General features: G+C 51.6%; 1 protein-coding gene and 1 long non-coding RNA gene across 11 annotated transcripts in view; one reads left to right on the forward strand and one right to left on the reverse strand.

Annotated features, from left to right (window-relative positions):
* FMNL1 (formin like 1) overlaps window positions 1-9,646 on the reverse strand; it is a 26,862-nt gene extending 17,216 nt beyond the window's left edge. For 4 of the 10 annotated variants that reach the window (XM_063598984.1, XM_034941635.3, XM_034941633.3 and 1 more), the window contains exon 1: window positions 7,856-9,646. In XM_063598984.1, the coding sequence (XP_063455054.1) occupies window positions 7,856-7,984 (129 nt within the window). In that variant the 5' untranslated portion in view covers window positions 7,985-9,646. The remainder of the gene's footprint in view (window positions 1-7,855) is intronic. The other 6 variants (XM_034941638.3, XM_034941637.3, XM_034941639.3 and 3 more) reach the window with 5 other exon arrangements.
* LOC129394488 (uncharacterized) overlaps window positions 1-14,823 on the forward strand; it is a 25,822-nt gene extending 10,999 nt beyond the window's left edge. The window contains exons 2-3 of the long non-coding RNA XR_008621779.2: window positions 9,640-9,826; window positions 10,461-14,823. This is a non-coding gene — a long non-coding RNA (uncharacterized LOC129394488). The remainder of the gene's footprint in view (window positions 1-9,639; window positions 9,827-10,460) is intronic.
* Window positions 14,824-25,880: the final 11,057 nt, after the last annotated feature.

Raw genomic sequence — 25,880 nt, forward strand, 5'->3', positions numbered from 1 at the left:
ACCAGGAAACCTCTTGCAAGGAGAGTGGACAGCAGCCTTCTCCTCATCCCTCTCCAGCCCCCCCCACTTGGAGGAGAAGGCTGAGAAAGGAAGGAGAGGGCTGGGGGAGCTGAGGGCGGCCATGTCAGCAGGCAGGGAGTTCCAGATCACAGCTGCAGGGGCGGGGAGATTTGCGGGGAAGGTCACTCGGCCTCAGCACTGGGGAGAAGAGCCAGTGCCCTGGGTCTGTGGTGCGGGCCGCCCAGCTGGGACTCCCCCAGGAGCTGAGAAATGTCAACAGAGCTCTGCCTGGGTCCTCCTCCCCTGGCCACAGACGACAAGGGTACGGTGCCCCTGCCACCACGGAGCAGGTTAGGGCCAGCCCAGGGCTGCAGAATCAACCAGGTGTCAATAGCACCAGGGGCTTTCTGGACCCCCAGACGTGGCTTGTCTCCCTGGCAGACCCAAAAGATGAGGCCAGTTCCCTTCAATTTAGTAAACCCCAGGTTATTAAGAGCCTTCTATATGTCTGGCCCAAAAAGACAGTTCCTGCCCTCAAGGAGATCTGAGTTGAGTAAGAGTCTCCATCGGGGATGTGGGAGACCCTGAGGGGCTCACCAGCCATGGTGGTTCACGCTCCACACCCTCAGTCATGTGGCTCTGCAGAGAGGCCACAGCTGGAGCAGTCAGAGGGCCACACCCACCTGAGGCTCCCCAGCCAGCTTCCTCTCCAGGGTGCTGGGCCTAGTTCTGGGGCTCCAGCCAGACCTTACCCCCAAAATCACTGCCTTGGGTCAGGCCCAGACAACAGGAAGCTGGGTGCGCTCAGCCTCCATTGCCTAAGCTTTCCGGCCAGGCCCTGCTGGAGAGGTGAAACTGCCCCTCCGCCAGGCCCCCCGCCCCCAGCGGCTAAAGGGGGTGGAATACGTCATTCCTCTCCCCTATTGCGAAAGTGTGCCTGGATTGAGGAAACCACCGCTGTCTCATCAGCCGCCCTCCCCCAGCCCTCCAAGGGCCAGGACAGCTCCTGCTACCACAGGGCCAGGGGGTGGGGGGAACCGCCCAGGAGTACAAAGGAGGCGAGGTCATTATCTGTCTCTCTGTCCCTGTCCATCTGTCTGTCTCTCTCTCTGATCCGTCTTGCTGATGATGTCTCTCAGTCACCCCCACCCCACAGGGACAAAGGGTGGGACAGGGCTAAGGTGGGAGCAAGGTGGAGAAAAGGGACAAAGAGGAGAGACACGGCCAGCAGTGCCAGGGAAACTGGAGCCGTGGCCGGCACAAAAGACGGAGATGGTGGCCAGGGAGTAAGGGGATGGCTGAGCCCAGCACAGAGCCACAGAGGGGACAGCTGCTTCCCGACATGAATCCTCCCAGGCCCTCACCCACCCAGGGAACTTTATGGTTCTGGAATGGCCCCAGCGGCATTTCTAGAGGCAGTAACTAGTCATAATGACATCCCCAACAGTCAGGTGGCCAGCTCCGCCAGAATGCCTACTGTGCAAGGCACTGCTCTGAGCCCTGCGCGCCGACGACTGCCTTCCACCCTCACTGCCGTCACTGGCACCGTTAACATTCCCACCTCACAGGTGCAGGCACAGATTAGTTTAGTGACCTGCCCAAGGTTACGAAGCCAGTAAGAGGAGAGCTGGGCTGGCTTTGAGCCTGGAGCTGACTCTGAGCCACCACCTGGGTCCACTCCCCCAGGACAGCCCCCTGGTTGTTACTGCCGAGGGGAGGCCTCTGCTGGGGCCTGGAGCACCTGTCTGAACAGTGGTGGAGGGCAGGGTACCCATGCCCCTTCCCCACCTGGGCCTTCTCAGGCCCCCAGGCCCACATGCCAGCCTGCCAGACAGGCTAAATTTAGGCTCAGAAATCAGAAATAGCTCTGACAGCGCCGAACACTAATTAGCAGCTGCTCCTCAGCTGTGGCTGTGCCCACCGAGGAGCCAGGCACTCCAGGGAGTAGGAGAGGGGCCATCAGATGCCACTCACTCGGGGTGGAGTGAGGCCACCCTGAAAACAGGAACAGACCCCCAGACCAGGGCCTTCAGCGAGGCAGCAGCACCATGGGATGGGGGGCTGGGGGACACACGGAGAGTTGGCTGACAGTGCTCAAGTAGGAGGGGAGGGGCTGGCAGTCCAGGTGGGCGGGATACCTGCCTCCTGAGGGGGGCAGGGAGGGACAGCTATGAGCTGCCACATGGAGGACCTGGAGCTGGCTTCAAAAGACCCAGGCTCTGGGCCCAACTAGCCCTACAGCTTCTTTGCCCCCTTGGACCTCAGCTTCCTCCTCCATAAAATGGGCGCACTCCCTCACCGGAGCCTCACACTCACGGAGCTCCTGGAACACTCAGTGAGAAGTTGAGTTTGGATTTAACAAAGCTCTTCAGTGGCCTAACACTATGAAGAAGCACTTCACAGAGGCAGAAGAGGTGGAGGGGCAGGGGTCCATGGAAGACCCCAGGGTAGGGGATGGTAGGGTGAGCAGAAGTTTGTGAAAACATCCAGAAACACAGACTTGTCTCCAAGGCTTTGGCCAAACCTTAACTAGCCTCAGCCTACTTTCCCTGCTGCCTTTAGTGCTTTGGGCCAGATGAGGAAAGAGACAGGATTCATCTTTTAGGGTGTGGCCGAGAAAAGGAACTGATTCCCCACATCTTTCTATTAGAATGTGTGGGGACCATTCTCCTCCCTCCCTGCCCTGAGTGTGAGAGGGGACCCCCAGCATCTGCTCACCTAAGACCAGCCCCGAAAAGACACTGCTAAGAGCCCTTCCCCCACCTCCCCCACACCAGTGCTTACTTCTGAGACAGTGTCCCAGGAGGCTGAAGGGGCTGCGTCCACATCTGGACACAGCCACACCCTAAGGTTTCACTTTCAGTTTGAGCGGAGCCTACGTCTCAGTCCACCTGCCCATCTCTCCCTATGGCCTAGCCCTTCAAGACCCAGGGTACCCCTGAACTTGGACATCAATCCCAGTCTCAGGCCAGCCCCACAGGCTTTCCTCAGCCCGATGGGCCCAGAAGCTGAGCCTGTCCCCCAGCCCCCACTCCCCCATCCATCTCCCTGCCACCTGCCCACCTCTATATGGTCTCAACCTTAGTTGTAGTGTTCTCGGCACATATCCAAACACAATCAATTTTACCTACTTTTTTAAACTTTGGCATATAGATGTTCTGGAGCTCTTATAAGCAATTCCAGGCTTACAGGAGATCTATGAGGAGACCCAGCCCCAGGATCAGGTGCTGAGGACCCAAAGAGCTAACAGCTTCTCCCATCAGAGTTCAAGGGTCCCCACAGCTGGGACAAGGGCAAGCAGGGTGGAAGCCACTACCTATATCATCCAGGCTGGTAGGAGGAAAACAACACCGACAACAGTAACAATAACAAACGCTCCCCAGACACTTTTTTTCAACTCAGAATTAATCTCTCAATCCCCAAACACTGGGTGCTAGGTGCCGTTCTAAGCGCTTTACATCAAAACTCATTTAAACCTCAACAAGCCTACAAAATAGATACTGTTATAATCCCTATTTCACAAATGGGAAACTGAGACTCAAGGAGGTTAAGGTGCTTGCCCAGGGTGGCCTCGGTGGCAAGCTAGCAAGGAAGACCCGGCTTCCTCCAAAGAAGGAGCAGCCGGGGAATGGGAAATGTGGGTCCTGGCCCCCAGGGGTCTTCTGCAGACAGCCTGGCCCAGATCCCCCATCTGAGGAACCAGGAACAGCCAGCTCCACTTCCTGCCACCCAGCGCCCCACGCTTCCTGTTGTTGCCCACACAGAGCTCTTACTCACTGGGGAACCCCCCCCCAGCACACCCTCTCTCAGGGGGAAGTGGAGGCCTCCCCTCCCCCTCCCATGTGCACACTGCTACCGTTAGCACCACCGCTGCCCCACCCTCCAGGAGAGGTGGGCCCTCCCTCCAGCGGTTTCCGGCCACCAGGCAGTTTTCGGTCTGGGCCCCACTGCTGGTGACCTGCATAACGGTGGGGAGGTTGCCTGGCCCTCACTAGCTAAGGATCTGGGGCTCCTGGGGAGTGCACAGTAACCTTGGGTGCTCTTGGTAGTGGAGGTGGAGGGAGGGGACAGGCAGGGTCTGGGCTCCCTCCGCTAAATGGGCCCTGAGATGGAGAGGACCAGATCAGCTCCAGCTTTATCCCCTTTCTCACAGTGGAGGGGGGTTACTGAGCATCTGCTCTGTGTCAGGCACTGTGCGAAGTCCTCTATTTCACCCTCTCGACAATCCTAGGAGGCCAGCAGATGCCATTATTATTCTCTTTTTACAGGTGAGGGAAACTACAGCTCAGAGAAGTTAAGTAACTTGTCCAGGGCCATGCAGGTAGTGACAAAAATGAATCTCAACCCCCAAACATCATGACCCCAAAGCTCAGGAAACGTCCCTGCCTTTCCCATAAGTAACCCCTGTCCCCTCAAAGGCCACCCAAGCCACTTTCCAGGGCTCCATGTTCCCAGGAAAAAGGCAGAGGTAGCCCTGAGAGCACCTGCTCCTGCCCGTCTCACCCAGCTCTCTGCCAATCAGCCCCAGATGTCACTGTGAATCATGCCCACCACATCCGTGGCTTTCCAGGGTTAGTATGTGCCAGCCCTGCCTGCTGGGAATGTCACCCCTCCCCTCTGCCCAGCCCAACATCAGACCACATGGCCGCATCCCCCCTGAGATCCTCTGTCCTGCAAATGGCAGGCATAAGGCCTGAGCGACCCCATGGCTCCATGTCCCCACACTTCATCTGCCCTGTCCCGGAGGTGGGAGTGGCCAGGGGGCAGTGCCTCAGTTGCAGTCCCTCCTGCCCTTTACTGCCAGCCCCAGAAGGGAAGGGCCCCAGCTGCAAGCAGGACTCCAGGCCCACACCCAATATGGGGCCATCCTGACCTCCCCACACAGCCTGGCCAGGCACCCAGGCCTCTGGGCACAAGCCAAGAGCACCCATCAGGCAAATTCCTCTCCACTGCTACTGGATGCCAGCATGGCTCTTGGCCTCATGTACACCACCCCTGACACCTTCCCTTGATCCCTCTGCCCCAAGGTTATGGGATTCTCCCTGCCCGGCAGATCAGGGGTGTCCCAGGCCCAGGTGTAAGCGTGGCTCTTCTGGCAGGCCTGGAAAGGTCGCCTTGTCATCCCAGTCCCTGACCCTGCGTGCCTCCCAGGGGAAGGCATGAAGGGGCTGGAAGACACCCAGCCTTGGGCATGGGCGTAGGAGAGGCGAGAGCTTGGCGCCCCGCTGGCTGGTGTTCCCACCATCACAGCAGGCCCGTGGGGCTGGGCAGCCATCGCTCCTCTGCTGTTGCTAAGGCAGCAGCCGGAAACCCTGGCTCAACCTGCTCTTTCTCTCCACCCCCATTTTAAGCAGGGGGCACCCCTTTCTTTCACAGCTTTCTTGGAAAGGTAGCCCCCCACCACCCACCCTTGCATGGGAGAAGGGCTCCCTGCACCTCCTGTCTGGCTGTAAGTGGGGACACCCCTCACCCACAAGAGAGGTCCTACAGCCAGGAGAGGAAGGAGAGTTTGGGGTATCAGGATCCTATGCCCCACCAGGGACAAAAGGGGAAGGAAGAGGTTCCCTGGGGCCGCTGGACTACATCCCTGAGGGCAGGACTGTGCCTCTCCCATTGAGACTGGGGACCACTGATGGCGGTGGGCCCCTCCCCTCAGCAATCTAAGGTTCTTCTCCTCTTAGACACTGACCGAGTACAGGACTGAGCTCTGGCCATGGTGGTTCGGGTGGGGGTTCACATAGCGACCAACTCTGCGATATACACTGCCAGACCTGAGGGTTGAACCAACTCTTTAGCCCTGGGCAGCCTCAGGCAGAGGTCAAGGTTGTCACCCTGGGGCAAGCCTCATGCCCCTGCTGGTGGGGAATGAGAGGAACCAGGGTCTTAGCCAAGTGTCCTTAGATTGGGTTTAACCTGCCCACAACAGGATATAAGACAGGCTGAGCCACCCCAGGAAGAAGGTATAAACACAATGGGGTTCCTGGGCACCTGGTAGGGGGTAAGCCCTGGTGGGTGCTGCTACCCTAAATTTCTGCTAGGCACCTCCACTTTCTCCACCAGCACACCCTCTCTGACCCACCTGTGGGTGTCCCCCCTCCACATCCTGGTACTCAGGGACTCCCAGTGGCATTTACTGTCAGACTCAGCCAATCAGTTACAGCCACAAATCCAAGCAGGGCAAACAAGTCCTACACACACATCAGAACCTCACCATTTGACTTGTGGATTTTCCCCTGGTCTGAATTATTCACAGGGCTCCTCCCCATCAGCGTGCTAAACAGAAGATTGGGGTCAGGACCTCACCCCAAGAGCCCACACCCTCGACCATAGACACACACTTGGCGGAAAGACAGACCCATGTCCCTCCAACCAGTTGGCAGGGGTCCAAGGACCCACCACCAATGCAGGCTCTCCAGATGGCCCCCAGAGACTGTCTCCTCATTCTCCCCCCTCCCCCATCTGCTCAGCTCAGCTCAGCTTTGTGAAGTCCTATGCTTGGGGAGCGGGGAGCAGGGCAGGTGGAGAGATGGAGAAGTCAGGGGCCAGCCAGGTGTGAGGCGTCCCTCAGTGTCCCTGCCCTCCTCTAATCAAGCAAGGTGTCTTCACAAGGATGGATCCCTCGCCACCCCATAGCTCCTCCAAACTCCCCCCAGCCTTCTCTTGGGAGAGGACAGAAGCCAACATTTTCAGGAACTGTTAGGAGGCGACCCTTTGGGGCCATGCTGAGGATCTAGCACGTATGGCCTAATGACCAGCCAGGCGAGGGGAAATGATGTCAAGGAGATGGAGGGCCACCAACTGAGCCAGCACCCTCTGCGGCCTGTGTCTCCGTTGAGCCCCCACCCTCAGACCTGCAGGGACTGGGAAATGCATCTGGGAGAAGGCACAGCCTCATTTGCCTGTCACCCAGCGTCCAGCAAGGGAAGGCTGACAGCAGGCAGGCCACCAGGCAATTAGTTAGAGGAGGGAGCCAGGGCCAGGGCGTCGGGGGTGGGGAGAGTGAGAGTGAGCAGCTCTTCCTCTCCCTACTTCTGCCTTATGCAGGGTCTTGGAGACCCCTGAGTCTGCTCTGGAGCCCCCACCCCACTGAACATGTTGACTGTTTCCAGGCTCGGCCTGAGCTGATGGTTCCCTCCCAGAGACCTATTCCCCAGCGACCCCGCTCCAATTCCCCAGGTAGGCACAGAGGGGGGTGGTTCCAGATTTTGCTCCACCCCTAGCCTGGGCGACCCACCCGTCCTGACCCCACCCTCCCTCATCTTACTCCCTTCAGTGGCTTGGAAAGGATGCCCCAAGATAAAGACCCACAGGCACCCTGGCTCTGACATATGGCGGGGTAGAAACACAGATACCTCCTGGCCATGATCCGACAACCCCATTCCCCGCAGCCCAGGCGCCCAACAAATCAGGACCCAACACCTCCAGCAGGTCTCCCGCTCCCGGGAGGTTGTAACCCTTTCATCTTTTACTCCAGACACAGAAAGGCAGATGCCCCAGACCCGCGCCCGGTGGCTGGGCCTGCGTGCAGTGGGGAAGGGGGCGACCCGGGACCCCTGTGCGTGCCCCGCTCCCAACTTCTTCACAAGACAGACTTGTTTAGACCTTTAGACCCAGCTGGGGTGGAGGTGTCTTAGGGAGGGAGACCGGGCGATAACTGAAGAAAGTTTTGGGGGGAGAGTGCTAAGTCACTCTGAAAAAAAGGCCACTGTCGCTCCCACCTCCTGGAGGGGGCAGCTGCCGGACCGGGGATCTCCAAGCGGCACCTGAGTCCCCGGGGGCGGGGACGCGCGCCCAGCCCCTGCCGCGCCCCTGCCGCCCCCGGCCCGCGCCCGACCCGCCTCCGGGTCGCACTCACCAGGGCGCGGTTGAACCTCTCCTCCAGCTCTCCGGCCGCGGGCATCGGCTGCTTGGGAGGCGCGGGCTGCTTGGGGGGCGGCGCGGCGGGGCCCGCGGGCTGCTCGGCGCTGCCGGCCGCGTTGCCCATGGTGTTCCCCACCCAGCCGGCCAGGCGCCTCCAGCCTCGGAAATCCAGCTTTCCGGGGGACGGGGACGAGGCTCCCGACCCGGGCGGGGGCGAGGGGGCAGCGGCTGGCGGCGGCGGCGGGGGTCTCGGCGGCGGGGGCGCTCGGCTCAGCGGCGCGCAGGGGCCGGAGCGCGGCGTCCCATCGGGGCGGCCCCGTCCGTGGGACCGGGCGGCGAGCTGCAGGGTTGGGGGAGGAAGTCAGGCTGCAGGCCGCCGGGGCCAGAGGGCTGGGCCGGGGGCAGGAAGCTGCGGCGCTGGCTCCCCCCTCGGCGATTTTCGAACTTCTGCTGTCGCTCCCCGTGCGCGCAAACCGCAGTTCGCCGCCGCCGCCGGGCACCCAGCCCCAGGGGGGCGGGCTGGAGGGAGGGGGCGGGCGCTGGCCGGGGGACCCCCGCAACCATGGCGGGCGGGGAGTGGGCTGCCGAGCCGCTTCACCTGCCGCAGAGGGGGCGGCCGGCGCCGCTTCACCTGCGGGAGCGGGAGGCCACCGAGGCGAGGCCGAGGCGGCGGCGCGCTCGGCGGCGCCTCCGGGTCCTAGAACCGCATCCTCCCGCTCGCCTCGGGCGAGGGATTGGCCGGGTCTGGGTGAGGGGGGTCACGGCCTGGGGATCGGAGGGGCACATCTTCTCCGCACCGAGGATCTCAGCGACTGCGAGCACGGCTCGGAGACCCACGGTGGTGCAGCGTTGGCGCGCCAGGGCTGCGTTCCCGTCTCGGGTCCCGGACTGAGAAGGTGGGAACCCCCTTCCAGGCCCCCCACCTTTTATTTCTCTCCTCCCCTGCTTAGCCCAGAGACGAGCTGAGGACCAGGGGGAGCCATCTCCAAACAGGAACTCCTAAACAGGGTGGGGGGCGCGGACGCAGGCCAGTGGAGACCCCCGCCACCTGTCCCACCTCGACCAACCGTGCGCCTGTGCAGGGCACCCCTACAGGTTTTAGAATGGGGGCACCTATGGAATATGGCAGGCTGCGAGAAGCTGGGCCCGCCAAGGTGGTCCCAAGGAGGAGTGGGGGGTTGCGGAAAGGAGGATGAGAGCCAGCCACAAGGCTGGAAAAGGAGCGGGCACCGCAGAGGAGGGAAAAAGAATCTTGACACTGTCACCGCCAGGGTTCTAGGGGGGCCTCTCACCTTGGAGAATAACAATCTCTGATGTCTGCTAATTACAGAAATACTTTCAGAGCTCTTTCATTCATCCTGACAATGGCCAGAGAAGGTAGGTATTGGTAGCCTTATTTTAGAGATGGGGAAACTGAGGCAGAGAGTAGGTAAGTAAGCTGTCCAAGGGCACTCAGCTAACAAAGGACAGAAGCAAGCCTCCTCACTGTCTACCTCCAAAACCTACACTGCTGTCCTGGCCCTCCACTGCCCATCTCATGTAGGATGGGAGAGTATGGGGGGCTGGGGTCCCATCTACAGCCTGAATTTGAGACTTTCAGTTGCTCCTCTCATTCCCCATTTAATTTGTGGGGATCCCCAACTGACCCCTCCCTACACTTCCAGGGCACTGAGGAGGGAGGGCCCGCTGAAGGAGCCCCGAATTATCTCTAGGCCAGGTCAGGAGCCATTAGTGTCCCCTCCCCTGACAGCATCCTCCTCCTTCTGCCCTCACATTCAGAGCCACTGACAAGACTTTAAGCAAGAGACGGAAAGTTAACATCTAATCTGGAGGAAGACCCTGGAAGGAGCCAGCCCCTTCCCCCAGGCTGACCTGGTTTAAGCCTTTCTTCTGCTAAGGTCACCAGCACCCCAGATGGGTGAGAGATGTGATCACTGGTTTCATGGCCTGACTAAGGACCTCCAAGGTGAGTCAAAGCAGGATTCTCCTTGGGCATGCAGGGAAAATGATCCATTCCCTGCACACTGCCATATTCTCCCTCTCAGACAGACCAGAGCCTTGCCCTTGGGTCCTTGCCCTTGAGATTAGCTAGGACCTCCTCCTCTTCTTCTCCTTCTTTCTTCTTCTTCTTGTCTCTATAAGATAACTGTTGTGGAAGACTTTTTTTTTCTTTTAAGATGGAGTCTCTCGCTGTTGCCCAGGCTGGAGTGCAGTGGCTCGGTCTCAGCTCACTGCAACCTCCACCTCCCAGGTCCAAGCAATTATCCAGTCTCAGCCTCCTCAGTAGCTGGGACCACAGGTGCGCGCCACCACACCCAGCTCATTTTTGTATTTTTAGTAGAGACGGGGTTTTGCTATGTTGACCAAGCTGGTCTCGAACTCCTGACCTCAAGTGATCCGCCTGCCTCGGCCTCCCAAAGTGCCGGGATTACAGGCATGAGGCACCCCATCCAGCCTGGAAGACTTTTTTTTTTAATGAATAAAAACACATTTTTTTAAAGAATGGATTCCCTGATTCCTCAATGGCTGTCTCTTTCAATTGAACAATAAACCTTTACTTAGCACCAGCTACATGCCCATCACTGTGCTTGGTCCTGCAGATTCTGTGGCAGATGAGAAATGCCTCGGTCCTTGGGCTGCTTGCAGCCTAGCGAGGGACAGACTTTTAACCTCTCTAGGAGAGTGGCTGCTTCAAGTCATCCTATGGGACCAGCTGTTCATGCTTCTTCTTGCCCACAACTACTTCTGTGAGAGGAAAAGAGAAGGGTAGGAGCGTGCCCTGCAGCTGGAAACCCAAGCCAGGCGGGGAGCCACGAATGCAGTAGTTACCAGACTGTATCTTCAATCCTGGGGGCTTCTCAAGCCATTGCCAGTCACTCTTCACCCAAGGCCTGGTGGAATATAGCTGGGCTAAGTAACACCTCTTCTGTGGAAAATTATTGTTTCTGCAAGCCTATATTCATTCTCTCTCTCTCTCTCTCATGCTGATCAGAACTGTGAGTTACAAAAAAAAATGAGAAGATGGACTCAATTATTACGTAGTAAATTTCATTGGCTTGGCAGGAGGTATCTTTCCCATCTTGGCCCACAGAGGAGGAAATCCTAGAAGGGATGACTGAAGCTTGGGACTAACACATTGGTGGATCTGTGCTACCCCCTGCTGGCCATAGACGGTATGACAGCCAAGATAGGGCAAGGCTTCGAGGGGCGATGGATGGATTCACCGCAGCGGCGACATTTCTGGACTGTTGTCACCTTCAGTGCAGTCACTGGGGATATTCAGAACCCCGGTGATTGATAAGGTTTCCCCAGGGATCTCTTCTCTCCCCTTCACCATTACTCAGTAGGAGCCTCCTTAAAAACTGAAAACGAGAGGCCGGGCGCGGTGGCTCACGCCTGTAATCCCAGCACTTTGGGAGGTGGAGGCGGGCGGATCACGAGGTCAGGAGATCGAGACCATCCTGGCTAACACAACCCCGTCTCTACTTAAAATACAAAAAATTAGCCGGGCGTGGTGGCACGCGCCTGTAGTTCCAGCTACTCAGGAGGCTGAGGCAGGAGAATCGCTTAAACCCGGGAGGCGGAGGAGGTTGCAGTGAGCTGAGATGGCGCCACTGCACTCCAGCCTGGCCGACTGAGACTCCATCTCAAAAAAAAAAAAAAAAAAAAAGGAAAAAGGGGCCGGGCACGGTGGCTCACGCCTATAATCCTAGCACTTTGGGAGACCAAGGCGGGCAGATCACGAGGTCAGGAATTTGAGACTAGTGTGGCCAACATGGTGAAACCCCATCTCTACTAAAAATACAAAAAATTAGCCGGGTGTGGTGGCGCATGCCTGTAATCCTAGCTACTCGGGAGGCCGAGGCAGGAGAATCGCTTGAACCCAGGAGGCCGAGGTTGCAGTGAGCCGAGATCACGCCATTGCACTCCAGCCTGGGCGACAGAGCAAGACTCCGTCTTGAGGGAAAAAAAGAAAAGAAAAGAAAAAGGGGCCAGGCACCTGTAATCCCAGCACTTTGGGAGGCTGAGGAGGGAAGATCGCTAAAACCCAGGAGTTCAAGACCAGCCTGGGCAACATGGTGAGATCCCATCTCTACAAAAAATACAAAAAAACAAAAACAAAAACAAAAAACAGCTGGGCATGATGGTGCGCACCTGTAGTCCCAGCTACTCAGGAGGCTGAGGTGGGAGGATTGTTTGAGCCTGAGAGGTCAAGGCTGCAGTGAGCCAAGATCGCATCACTGCACTCTAGCCTGGGTAACAGAGCAAGACCCTGCCTCAAAAAAAAAAAAAAATAATAATAAGGAAAAAGGTTATTACACAGTTCAAAAGAGAAACAAAGTGCAAAAGCATGTGCAAAGAAAGTAAAGTCCCTCCTGGCCAAGTGCGATGGCTCACGCCTGTAATCTCAACACCCTGGGAGGCTGAAGTGGGTGGATCATTTGAGGTCTGGAGTTTGAGACCAGCCTGGCCAACATGGTGAAACCCCGTCTCTACTAAAAATATAAAAATTAGCTTGGCGTAGTGGCGGGTGCCTGTAATCCCAGGTACTCGGGAGGCTGAGGCAGGAGAATCACTTGAACTTGGGAGGCGGAGGGTGCCGCGAGCCAAGATCACGCCAGTGCACTCTAGCCTGGGCAACAGAGCAAGACTCTATCTCGAAGGAAGGAAGGAAGGAAGGAAGGAAGGAAGGAAGGAAGGAAGGAAGGAAGGAAGGGGAAAGAAAGGAAAGATCTCTTGCCAATCAGCCTCCCTGTTTCCCTGTTGCCCATTCCCTCCCCAGAGGCAACCACTCTTAACAGTTTTTTTTTTTTTTAAACAGAGTCTCACTCTGTTGCCCAGGCGGCTGGAGTGCAGTGGTGTGATCTCAGCTCACTGCGACCTCCGCTTCCCAGATTCAAGCAATTCTCCTGCCTCAGCCTCCTGAGTAGCTGGGACTACAGGTGCGCGCCACCACATTCAGCTAATTTTTGTATTTTTAGTAGAGACAGGGTTTCACCATGTTGGCCAGGCTGGTCTTCAACTCCTGACCTCAAGTGATCCACCTGCCTTGGCCTCCCAAAGTGCTGGGATTACAGGTGTGAGCCACCGCGCCTGGTCTCTTAACAGTTCTAATGTATCTTTGCAGAGATATTTGGAGCATATGCTGTGTGTATGTGCGTGTGTGTGTGACACAAATGATAGCACACGCTCTACACTGTTCAGCACCTGCTATTTTCATGTCATAATATACCTGCCTGTAGATAGTCAACATAGTTTTCCATCATATGGTGTGTCACAATTTATTTACCATTCCCCTCCTAGTGGATATTTATGTATGTCCGCCTTTTATTACTACAAACAATGCTAATTACAGGAAATATCTTGGTACATATATTTGCAGACATATGTGTGTGTGTAAAATAAATTTATAAGTATGGCAATTCTGGGTCAAAGATTATGTGCTCTTAAATGTTTTATAGGTTTTCACAGAATTGCCCTCCAAAAATTTTGTACCAATTTACAAATCCCCAACAACGGATGAGATCACCTGTTTCCCCAAATCCTCACAAACAGGTTAATATCAGGCCTTTTGATCTTAGGTGATGACTCTTTAAAAGTCCTGCTCACAGAGCAGTTGATGATCTGTCTTTTTCTTTGGGCTGCGGGTTTCTCCAAGGAAGGGACTGTGTCTTTCTCATACCTGCATCCCCAGTGAAGGACTTGACACCATCCTTGGGAGTTACTCAAGAAGTGTCTGCTAAATATTGAGTGAAAGAAACAGAGCTGCATTTTGGCAGGCCGGGAGGGAGAGGGTAAAAGGTTAGGTTTGAACAGGAGGCCTGCTTTTTTTTTTTTTTTGAGACGGAGTCTCACTCTGTTGCCCAGGCTGGAGTGCAGTGGCGCGATCTCAGCTCACTGCAGCCTCCGAGGAGGACTGCTCTTTAGGGCCACTTTCTCTTCCAGACCCTGGTCAAGCCTCTGCCCCAAATCCAAAAGCCTTCCTCTTGCAGGAGCCTCCCAGGTTGCAAGGTCTGAGGTTGAAGGCCCAGAACTCCCAGTGCAGCTTTCACCCAGCTCTGCTGCATTCCAGGGATGGGCCCCATCATCCCCAAGCTGCCTGAGAACTGGAAACAAACTAGGTGTCCAGCTTTAGGGGACCAGTTAAACCACTGTCCTATAGAACTTTCTGCAATGATGAAAATGTTCTCTATCTGCCCTGTCCAATATGGCAGCCACTGGCCACTCATAGCTACTGAGTATTCAAGCTGTAGCTAGTTCAACTAAGGAAATAAATAAATGTTACTTAATTTTAATTAATTTCCATTTAAGTAGCCATGTGTGGCTACTATATTGGACAGTGAAGGGTTCAGTAAATTATGATATAGCCCCACAATGGAAAACTATGCAGCTGTAAAAAAAATAATAATAAGGATGCCAAGAAAAATGGAAAGATCTTCAGGATATATTTTGAAACAAAAATGTGGTACAGGCTGTGTGCAGTGGCTCACGCCAATAATCCCAGCACTTTGGGAGGCCAAGGTGAGAGGCCGAGGCAGGAGGATCACTTGAGTCCAGGGGTTCAAGACCAGCCTGGTCAACATAATGAGACTTCCGTCTCTACAGCAAGTGAAAAAAAAAAAAAAGACAGCATGGTGGTATATGAATGTAGTCCCATCTACTCAGGAAGCTGAGGTGGGAGGATTGCTTGAGCCGGGGAAGTTGAGGCTGCAGTAAGCTGTGATTGTGCCACCACACTCCAGCCTGTGTGACAGAGCAAGACCCCATCTAAAAAAAAAAAAAAAGGCCAGGCACGATGGCTCACACATGTAATCCCAGCACTTTGGGAGGCTGAGGACCGTGGATCACCTGAGGTTGGGAGCTCAAGACCAGCCTGACCAACATAGAGAAACCTCATCTCTACTAAAAACACAAAATTAGCTGGGTGTGGTGGCACATGCCTATAATCCCAGCTACTCAGAAGACTGAGGCAGAAGAATCACTTGAACCCAGGAGGCGGAGGTTGCGGTGAGCCAAGATAGTGCCATTGCACTTCAGCCTGGGCAACAAGAGTGAAACTCTGTCTCAAAAAAAAAAAATGTGGTTCAGAACAGTATACATAGTATGTCATCTTTTTTGAAAGAAAGGCAGGTAGGCCGAGCGCAGTGGCTCACGCCTGTAATCCCAGCACTTTGGGAGGCCAAGGCGGGCAGATCACGAGGTCAGGAGATCGAGACCATCCTGGCTAACGCGGTGAAACCCTGTCTCTACTAAAAATACAAAAAATTAGCCGGACGTAGCTGAGGCACGAGAATGGCGTAAAACCCGGGAGGCTGAGCTTGCAGTGAGCCAAGATCGCGCCACTGTACTTCAGCCTGGGAGACAGAGCGAGATTCCGTCTCAAAAAATAAAAAAAAAAAAAGAAAGGCAGGTAGAGGAGGCTGGGTGTGGTGGCTCATGCCTGTAATACCAGCACTTTGGGAGGCCAAGGGGGACAGATCACTTGCAGAAATGTGAGACCGGCCTGGACAACATGGTGAAACCCCATCTCTACACAAAATTCAAAAATTAGTTGGACGTGGTAGTGCGCACCTGTAGTCCCAGCTACTCAGGAGGCTAAAGTGGGAGGGTTGTTTGAGCTGGGGAAGTCAAGGCTGCAGTGAGCCAAGATTGCACCACTGCACTCCAGCAGGGGTGACAGAGTGAGACAGCAGGAGTGACAGAGTGAGACCCTGTCTCAAAAAAAAAAAGAAAAGAGCTTTGCACAGTGGTAGTATCGTAGCCAATGAATGAAAGGGAGGTGGAAATAAAAATAAATGTTTATATTTGCTTGAATTTGCATAGGGAAAGCAATAACAGTGGGTGACCTATAGGGAGCTGGGGAATCCTGTTGGGGGGGTAGGCAGGGACAGGGTGGGAACAGAACTTTCCAGTGAATTTCTTTATATTTCATTTTGGTTGTTGAAACATGTACATATATTACCTATTCAAAAAGTTAAATTAAGGTCAGGTGCAGTGGCTCATGCCCGTAATCCCAGTACTTTGGGAGGTTGAGGTAGGAGGATCACTTTACCCCAGGAGTTGGAGACCAGCCTGGGCAATATAGTGACACCTCCTTTCCACAAAAAGTTTACAAATTAGCCATAAGCCAGGTGCGGTGGCTCACACCTGTAATCCCAGCACTTTGGGAGGCGGAGGCAGGCAGATCACTTGAGGTCAGGAGTCCGAGACCAGCCTGGCCAACATGGTGAAACCTCATCTCTACTAAAAAATACAAAAATTAGCTGGGAATGGCAGCAGGTGCCTATAATCCCAACTACTTGGGAGGCTGAGACAGGAGAATCGCTTGAGCCCGGGAGGCAGAGGCTACAGTGAGTCAAGATCACGCCACTACACTACACTCCAGCCTGGGCAACAGAGCAAGACTCCGTCTCAAAAAAAAAAAAAAAAATTAGCCATATACGGTGACACGCTCCTGTAGTCCCAGGTACTTGGGAGGCTGAGATGGGAAAGTCACTTGAGCCAGGGAAGTTGAGGCTGCAGAGAGCCAAGATCGCACCACTGCACTCCTGCCTGTGTGACACAGTGAGACTATGTCTCAAAAAAATGAAAAGGTGGCTGGGCACAAGGCTCACACCTGTAATCCCAGTACTTTGGGAGACTGAGGCAGGCAGATCACTTGAGGCCATGAGTTCGAGACCAGACTGGCTAACATGGTGAAACCCCATCTCTACTAAAAATACAAAAATTATCTGGGTGTGGCAGTGTGTGCCTGTAGTCCCAGCTACTAGAGAGGCTGAGGCAGAAGAATCACTTGAACCCGGGAGGCAGAGGTTGCAGCGAGCCGAAATTGTACTACTGCACTCCAGCCTGGGTGGCAAAGCGAGACTCCCTCTCAAAAAAAAAAAAAAGTAAATTAAAATTAAAGCAAATTGCTTGCTATTTAACCACGAGGGCTGCTCTCTCCCTCTTCTTGGCAACTCGTGATAGTCACTACATTATCCTTTCTTTCTTTTTTTTTTTTTTTTTTTGAGACAAAGCCTTGTTCTGTCGCCCAGACTGGAGTGCAGTGGTGTGATCTCAGCTCACTGCAACCTCCGCCTCCTGGGTTAAAGCAATTCTTCTGCCTCAGCCTCCTGAGTAGCTGGGATTACAGGTGCATGCCACCATGCCCGGCTAATTTTTGTATTTTTTTAGTAGAGACGGGGTTTCACCATATTGGCCAGGCTGGTCTCGAACTCCTGACCTTGTGATCCGCCCACCTTGGCCTCCCAAAGTGCTGGGATTACAGGTGTGAGCCACCGCACCCAACCCAATGCTATCCTTTCTATGTAACTCACTAGAGGACAGCCCCAGGGAGTGGACCAGCAAAGACCGCATGAGCCATACCCCAGTGACACAGGCTCCCAAACCCGGCCATGTATCACAATCAGAATTTGGGGGGAGTACGGTCAGGGATCTGTGTCTTTTAAAGTCCTCCAGGTAATTCAGTCAGTTACTGACCTGTCCTTGTCAATGCTTCCCAGTGAAGACAGTACAGGCTACATGTCCCAGGTACATATCCCTTCCCTTTAGACAGCAGTCATCACTGACATCTTCTGAGTACCAGTGCTGTGCCAGACACTGAGGCATTCTACGTGTTACTGTAAGGCAAACAGCATCCCGGCAGGGCAGGCCTCGCCGATGTGCTCACTGAGCTCGGTGTCCTCTGGAGTGACTGACTTATTCAATGTCATATTGCTGGTAAATGTCAGAACTAGGATCTGAATCCAGTCGTAAACTCCCTGAGCCTCTGTTTTCTTCTCTGAAAAAAAAAAATGGTGACATGATTTTATTGAATTGTTTTGAAAGTTCAATACAATTTTATGTAAAGCACTTAGCAGAGACTTTTATTTCCAGCAATAAGGTGGACTATATATGTTCAGAAAAACTCTTGTGTACAAAACAGCTAGAAATGCTAGATAAAAAATTTAAAAAAATGTATATGGGTCTCCTTCCTTCCTTCCTTTCCTTCTTTCCTTCTTTGCTTCCTTCCTTCCCTCCCTCTCTCCCTCTCCTTCCTTCTCTCTTTCTCTCTCTTTCTTTCTCTCTCTTTCTCTCTTCCTCTCTTTCTCTCTTTCTCTCTGTTTCTCTGTTTCTCTCTTTCTTTCTCTTGCTGTGTTGCCCAGGCTGGAGTGCAGTGTTGTGATCTTGGCTCACTGCAGCCTCCACCTCCTGGTTTCAAGCAATTCTCTTGCCTCAGCCTCTTGAGCCTTGAGTAGCTGGGACTACAGGTGTGCATCACCATCCCAGGCTAATTTTTATATTTTTAGTACAGACGGGGTTTCACCATGTTGGCCAGGCTGGTCTCAAACTCCTGACCTCAACTGATCCGCCCACCTCGGCCTCCCAAAGTGTTGGGATTACAGGCGTGAGCCACTGCGCCCAGACATGTGTGTTATTTTCAATGCAAGGCTAAGCCAGCAAGAAAACAAGACTCCACAAAGGCACAAATCCAGAAAGGAACAAGACAAAGCCTGGGGTCTCATAAAGAGGAGGAAATTAAATCAGAGATAATGTACCCTTCAAAAAAGTCAAGAGTGAACCAGGCGTGGTGGCTCAAGCCTGTAATTCCAGCACTTTGAGAGGCTGAGGCAGAAGGATCGCTTGAGTCCAAGAGTTCAAGAACAGCCTGGGCAACATGGTGAGACACCATCTCTACAAAAAATACTTAAAATTAGCCAGGCATGGTGGTACACACCTGTAGTCCCAGCTACTCAGGATGCTGAGGTGGGAGGATCACATGAGCCCAGGAGACAGAGGCTGGAGTGAGCCAAGATCATGCCGCCACACTCCAGCCTGGGTGACAGAGCAAGACCCTGTCTCAAAAAAAAATTTTAAAAAGAAAGAAAGAAAAAGTCAAGGGTGCCCAAAAGGTGATATCCTTCGATAGTAATGGAAAAAACATCTACCCAGCAGAGAGAGATGCTAGGGATACTTGCTTACCTCAATCTATCAATAAGATATATCCATTCTAGGCCGGGCACAGTGGCTCACGCCTCTAATCCCAGCACTTTGGGAGGCTGAGGTGGGCAGATCACAAGGTCAGGAGATCAAGATTACAGGCGCATGCCACCATGCTCAGCTAATTTTTGTATTTTTTTAGTAGGAGAGATCGAGACCATCCTGGCTAACATGGTGAAACCCCGTCTCTACTAAAAATACAAAACAATTAGCCGGGCATAGTGGCGGGCGCCTGTAGTCCCTGCTACTCGGGAGGCCGAGGCAGGAGAAAGGCTTGAACCCGGGAGGCTGAGCTTGCAGTGAGCCGAGATCGCGCCACTGCACTCCAGCCTGGGCAACAGAGCGAGACTCCGTCTCAAAAAAAAAAAAAAAGATATATCCATTCTACAGTTGTATGTACCTAATAACATAGCTTCAAAAATCATAAAACAGAAATACTGGGAAAAATAGGCCGGGCTCAATGGCTCATGCCTGTAATCCCAGCACTTTGGGAGGCCCAGGGGGGCGGATCACAAGGTCAGGAGATGGAGACCATCCTGGCTAACACGGTGAAACCCCGTCTCTACTAAAAATACAAAAAATTAGCCGAGCGTGGTGGCCGGTGCCTGTAGTCCCAGCTACTCGGGAGGCTGAGGCAGGAGAATGGCGTGAACCCGGGAGGCAGAGCTTGCAGTGAGCCGAGATCGCACCACTGCACTCCAGCCTGGGCGACAGAGCGAGACTCCGTCTCAAAAAAAAAAAAAGAAAGAAATACTGGGAAAAATAGACAAATCTACCAATGGAAGATTTAAATCACCTCCCTCTGGAATTGGTACATCAAGCAGACAAAAAATTCAGTAAGGATTTAAAAGATTTGAGCGATGCAATCAGCAAGCATAATCTAATAGAATATTTTAAATACTCCAGTTCAAACAATTGGTGAACACACTTTTACTTTCAGACACACACGGACTACTTACAAAAATGACCACATATCAGATCATAAAGCAAGTAGTCTCCATCAACTCAAAATATCATATAGACCACATTTTCTAACAGCAATAGAATTAAATTAGAAATCAATAATTTTTAAAAATAAACAACCCCATGCATTTTTAAATGTCAAAATGCACTGGGCGCAGTGGCTCACGCCTGTAATCCCAGCACTTTGGGAGGCCAAAGAGGGTGGATCATGAGGTCAGTAGTTCGAGATCAGCCTGGCCAAGATAGTGAAACCTCATCTCTACTAAAAATACAAAAATTAGCCAAGCGTGATGGCAGGCGCCTGTAATCCTGCTACTCGGGAGGCTGAGGCAGGAGAATCGCTTGAACCCGAGAGACGGAGGTTGCAGAGAGCCAAGATCATGCCACTGCACACCAACCCAGGTGACAGTGTAAGACTCCATCTCAAAAAAAAGTCAAAATGCACTTCTAAATAATTCATGGGGCTGGACACAGTGGCTAATGCTCGTAATCCCAGCACTTTCAGAGGCTGAGGCAGGAGACTCGCTTGAGCGCAGGAGTTTGAGACCAGCCTGGGCAACATAGTGAGACCCTGTCTCTATAAAAAAAATTAAAAATAAAAATAGCCTGGCATGGTGGCACACACCTGAAGTCCCAGCTACTCGGGAAACAGAGGTGGGAGGATTGCTTGAGCCCAGGAGTTAAAGGCTGCAGTGATTCATGATCAAACCACTGCACTCCAGCCTGGACCACAGAGACCCTGTCTCAAAATAAATAAATTAATTAATGAATTAATTAAAAATTTGTGGCTCGAAGAACTCCTAACAGAAATTAGAAAATATCTACAACAGAACATCAAAAATACCTTGTATAGCCCGAGCGCTATGGCTCACACCTGTAATCCCAGCACTTTGGGGCCTGAGACGGGCGGATCACCAGAGGTCAGGAGTTTGAGACCAGCCTGGCCAACATGGTGAAACCCTGTCTCTACTAAAAATACAAAAATTAGCCAGGCATGTTGGCAGGCACCTATGGTCCCAGCTACTCAGGAGACTGAGGCAGGAGAATCGCTTGAACCTGGGAGGTGGAGGTTGCAGTGAGCTGAGATCATGCCACTGCACTCCAGTCTGGGTGACAGAACAAGACTCCATCTCAAAAACAAACAAAAAAAGCCATGTATAAAGTTCTGAGCACACAGTGCCCTAAAAATGGAAGTGAAGGTGAGGATGATGAATATGCAGCAATTGCTTGGAGGGAAGGTATCTGCAGGACAAACTTGGCAATAGTCAGTTCTGAGGTCAAAGGAGGAGGGGTAAAGACTAAAGGACTGGCCAGTTGTGGTGGCTCACATCTGTAATCCCAGCACTTTGGGAGTCTGAGGTGGGAGGACGGCTTGAGTCCAGGAGTTAGAGACCAGCCTGAGCAACATAGCAAGACCTTGTCTCTACTAAAAATTTAAAAAAAAATTAGCTAGGCATGGTAGCACAAACCCAAAGTCTCAGCTACTCAGGAGGCCAAGGCAGGAGGATTACTTGAGCCTAGGAGTACGAGGACAGCCTGAGCAACACAGTGGAACCCCGTCTCTACAAAGTGTTTAAAAAGGCCTGGCGCGGTGGCTCATGCCCATAATCCCAACACTTTGGGAGGCCGAGGCAGGCAGATCATGAGGTCAGGAGTTCAAGACCAGACTAACCAATATGGTGAAACCCCATCGCTACTAAAAATACAAAAATTAGCCAGCTGTGGTGCTGTGCACCTGTAGTCACAGCTACTCGGGAGGCTGAGGCAGGAGAATCGCTTTAACCCGAGAGGCGGAGGTTGCAGTGAGCCAAGATCGCGCCACTGCACTCCAGCCTGGGTGACAGAGTGACACTCCATCTCAAAAAAAAAAAAAAAAGTTTAAAAATTAGTCAGGTGTAGTGGTGCACACCTGTAGTCCCAGCTACTGAGGAGGCTAAGGCAAGAGGATTGCTTGAGCCAGGCAAGTAGAGGGTGAAGTGAGCCATGATTGTGCCACTGCACTGCCTGGCCAACAGAGCCAGACCCTGTCTCAAAAAAAACAAAAATTCAAGGGCTGAGTTTGAGAGTGATCACTGAGTCTGGGAAGAGAGAATCCAAAGGATGAGATACCAACAGCAACCCTGTGAACTGGAGATTATTCTAGTTTCATTTTACATTAGTGGCCACTGAGGCTGCTAATGATGAAGTAACTCAAGTCACCCACTTATAAAGTGGCAGAGCCAGGATTCAAACCCACGTTAGCCCTCTTGCTTTTCATGGTGCCTCTGAGGGGACAGCTGAGGGAGGCCAGGAGGAGTTTCTTGGTTAACAACAAATGTTTATATTTTTACTTATTTTATTTATTTATTTATTTGAGATGGAGTGTCTCAAAAAAAATTTTTTTGTATTTTTTTTTTGTATTTTTAGTAGAGACGGGATTTCACCGTGTTAGCCAGGATGGTCTCAATCTCCTGACCTCGTGATCCACCCGCCTCGGCCTCCCAAAGTGCTGGGATTACAGGTGTGAGCCACTGCGCCTGGCCTATTTATTTATTTATTTTGAGGCAGAGTCTTGCTCCATTGCCCAGGCTGGAGTGCAGTGACAAAATCATGGCTCACTACAGACTCCACCTCCTGGGCTTAGGCAATCCTCCTACCACAGCCTCCTGAGTTGCTGGGACTACAGGCGTGCACCACCATGCGCAGCTAATTTTTTTTTTTTTAATTATTTGTAGAAACAGATTCTCCCTGTGCTGCCTAGGCTGGTCTCCAACTCCTGGGCCTCAAGTGATCCTCCCACCTCAGCCTCCAAAGTGCTAGGATTACAGACATGAGCCACCACACTTAGCCTCCAAATCTTAATCTTAGATTAAGTGTCTTAATCTTCGAAACGGTCTGCCAAGGAGACATTTGGTCACTTCTCACACTCTGGCTGTGTCTGACTGACCTGAGAGGCTACAAACCACAGCTGTCACCTTTACTAGTCTGTCAGTCTGTCTGAAACAGCTCTGACAACCCAGCCAGAAGAGGAAAATGTAGTCATTTCTTTCAAGGCCCTAAGTCTTACAAAAAGTAGGGCAGATGGGGACCGGCTGCAGTGGCTCCTGCCTGTAATCCTACTGCTTTGGGAGCCCAAGGCGGGAGAATCACTTGAGACCAGGAGTTCAAGATGAGCCTGGGCAACATAGTGAGACCCTGTCTCTATAGAAACTAAAAAATTAGCAAGGCATGGTGGTGTGTGCCTGTTGTCCCAGCTACTCAAGAGGCTGAGGTGGGAAGATCGCTTGAGCCTAGGAGCTCAAGGCTGCAGTCAGCCATGATCACACCACTGCACTCCAGCCTGGGTGACAGAGTGAGACATTGTCTCAAAAAATAAACAGGCTAGGTGCGGTGACTCATGTCTGTAATCCCAGCATTTTGGGAGGCTGAGGCAGGTGGATCATTTGAGGTCAGTAGTTCAAGACCAGCCTGGCCAAAATAGTGAAACCCCACCTCTACTAAAAATAAAAAATTAGCCAGAAGTGGTGGCAGGTGCCTATAATCCCAGCTACTCGGGAGGCTGAGGCAGGCGAATCACTGGAACCAGGGAGGTGGAGGTTGCAGTGAGCCAAGATCATGCCACTGTGCTCCAGCCTGGGCGACAGAGCGAGACTCCCTCTTAAAAAAGCAAACAAACAAACTAGGGCAGGTGAGGTCCCATCCAATCTGCAGCCAAATAGACTGGGACTCACAGCTGCCCAGAGCTGCTGAGCTAAGAGGAGAGAGTGGACTAAGGGGGCCACCTAGAAAACCTAGGTCCATTCTTGGGGCTAGGGGAGCACAGCCTGGCATCTGGTACACAGTAGGTGTTTAATGAATGCTAACAGAAGGAACAATTATCGAAGACCCGCTGAACACCAGGCACGGGGCCTGTGAAAGGGTCTTGTTAGTTTCATCCTTGTGGCAATACATTTAGGTTAGTGTTACTAGTCCCATTATTTCATTAAGATGCAGAGACTGGGGCACTGAGAGGCTTAGTGACATATCCAAGGTCAAGAAAATGGCAGAGTCCTACCCAGAGCAATCAGACAAGAGAAAGAAATAAAGGACATCCAGGCCGGGCGCAGTGGCTCACACCTGTAATCCCAGCATTTTGGGAGGCCGAGGCGGGCGGATCACGAGGTCAGGAGATCGAGACCATCCTGGTGAACATGGTGAAACCCCATCTCTACTAAAAATACCATATATATATATTATATATATATAAAATATATATAATATATATATTATATATAATATATATAATATATATATTATTTATATTTTATATATAATATTATTTATTATTTATAATAAATAATATATTATTTATTATATATAAATTATATATAATAATATATATAATAAATATATAATATATATAATATATATATTATATATAATATATATAATATATATATTATATATATTATATATAATATATTATATATATTATATATATTATATATATTATATATATATTATATATATTTTATATATATATAATATATATATATTAGCCGAGCGTGGTGGCAGGCGCCTGTAGTCCCAGCTACTCAGGAGGCTGAGGCAGGAGAATGGCATGAACCCAGCCGGGGGGTAGCTTGCAGTGAGCCGAGATTGCCCCACTGCACTCCAGCCTGGGAGACAGCAAGACCCCATCTCAAAAAAAAAAAAAAGAAATAAAAGGCATCCATATTGGTAAAGAGGAAGTCAAACCGTCGCTGTTCACCAATCATATGGTCATATACCTAGAAAAACTCTAAAGATTCATCCATAAAGCTCCCAGATTTTATAAACAAATTTAGTAAAGTTTCAGGATACAAAATCAATCTGCACAAATCAGTAGCACTGCTGTATATCAACAATGACCAAACTGAGAATCAAGAATCTAACCTTTTTTACAATAGCTGCAAAAAATAATAATAAAATACTTAGGAGTATACCTAACCAAGGAGGTGAAAGACCTCCATAAGGAAAACTACAAAACACTGCTGAAATAAATCATAGACACAAACAAATGGAAACATATCCCATGCTCATGGATGGGTAGAATCAATATTGTGAAAATGACCATACTGCCAAAAGAAATTCAAAACTCTAAGGCAATTCCCATCAAAATACCATCATCATTCTTCACAGAACTAGAAAAGACAATCCTAAAATTCATGTGGGGCTGGCTATGGTAGCTAACACCTGTAATCCCAGCACTTTGGGAGGCGGAGGTGGGCAGGTCACGAGGTCAAGAGATTGAGACCATCCTGGCCAACACGGTGAAACCCTGTCTCTACTAAAAATGCAAAAATTAGCCAGGCATGGTGGCGCATGCCTGTAGTCCCAGCTACTCAGGAGTCTGAGGTAGGAGAATCACTTGAACCTGGGAGGCGGAGGTTGCAGTGAGCCGAGATTGTGCCACTGCACACCAGCCTGGCGACAGAAAAGAAAAATCCATCTGAAAAAAAAAATGCACATGGAACCAAAAAAGAGCCTGCATAGCCAAAGCAATGCTAATCAAAAAGAACCAATCTGGAGGCATCACATTACCTAACTTCAGACTATATTATAAGGCCATAGTCACCAAAACAGCATGGTACTTGTATAAAAACAGGCACATAGACCAATGGAACAGAATAGAAAACCCAGAAATAAATCCAAATACTTACAGCCAACTGATCTTTAACAACTCAAACAAAAACATAAAGTGGGGAAAAGACACCTTATTCAACAAATGGTGGCTGGGATAATTGGCAAGCCACATGTAGAAGAATGAAACTGGATTCTTATCTCTCACCTTACATAAAAATCAGCTCAAGATGGATCAAACACTTAAATCTAAGACTTGAAACCATAAAAATTCTAGAAGATAACATTTGAAAAACCCTTCTAAACACTGGCTTCAGCAAAGACATCATGACCAAGAACCCAAAGGCAAATGCAACAAAAAGAAAGATAAATAGACAGGACTTAATTAAACTAAAAAGCTTCTGCACAGCAAAAGAAATAATCAGCAGAGTAAATAGACAACCCACAGAGTGGCAGAAAATCTTCACAAACTATGCATCTGACAAAGGACTAAT

Source organism: Pan paniscus, chromosome 19, assembly GCF_029289425.2.
Source record: "Pan paniscus chromosome 19, NHGRI_mPanPan1-v2.0_pri, whole genome shotgun sequence".
Classification (NCBI taxonomy): Eukaryota; Metazoa; Chordata; class Mammalia; order Primates; family Hominidae; genus Pan; species Pan paniscus.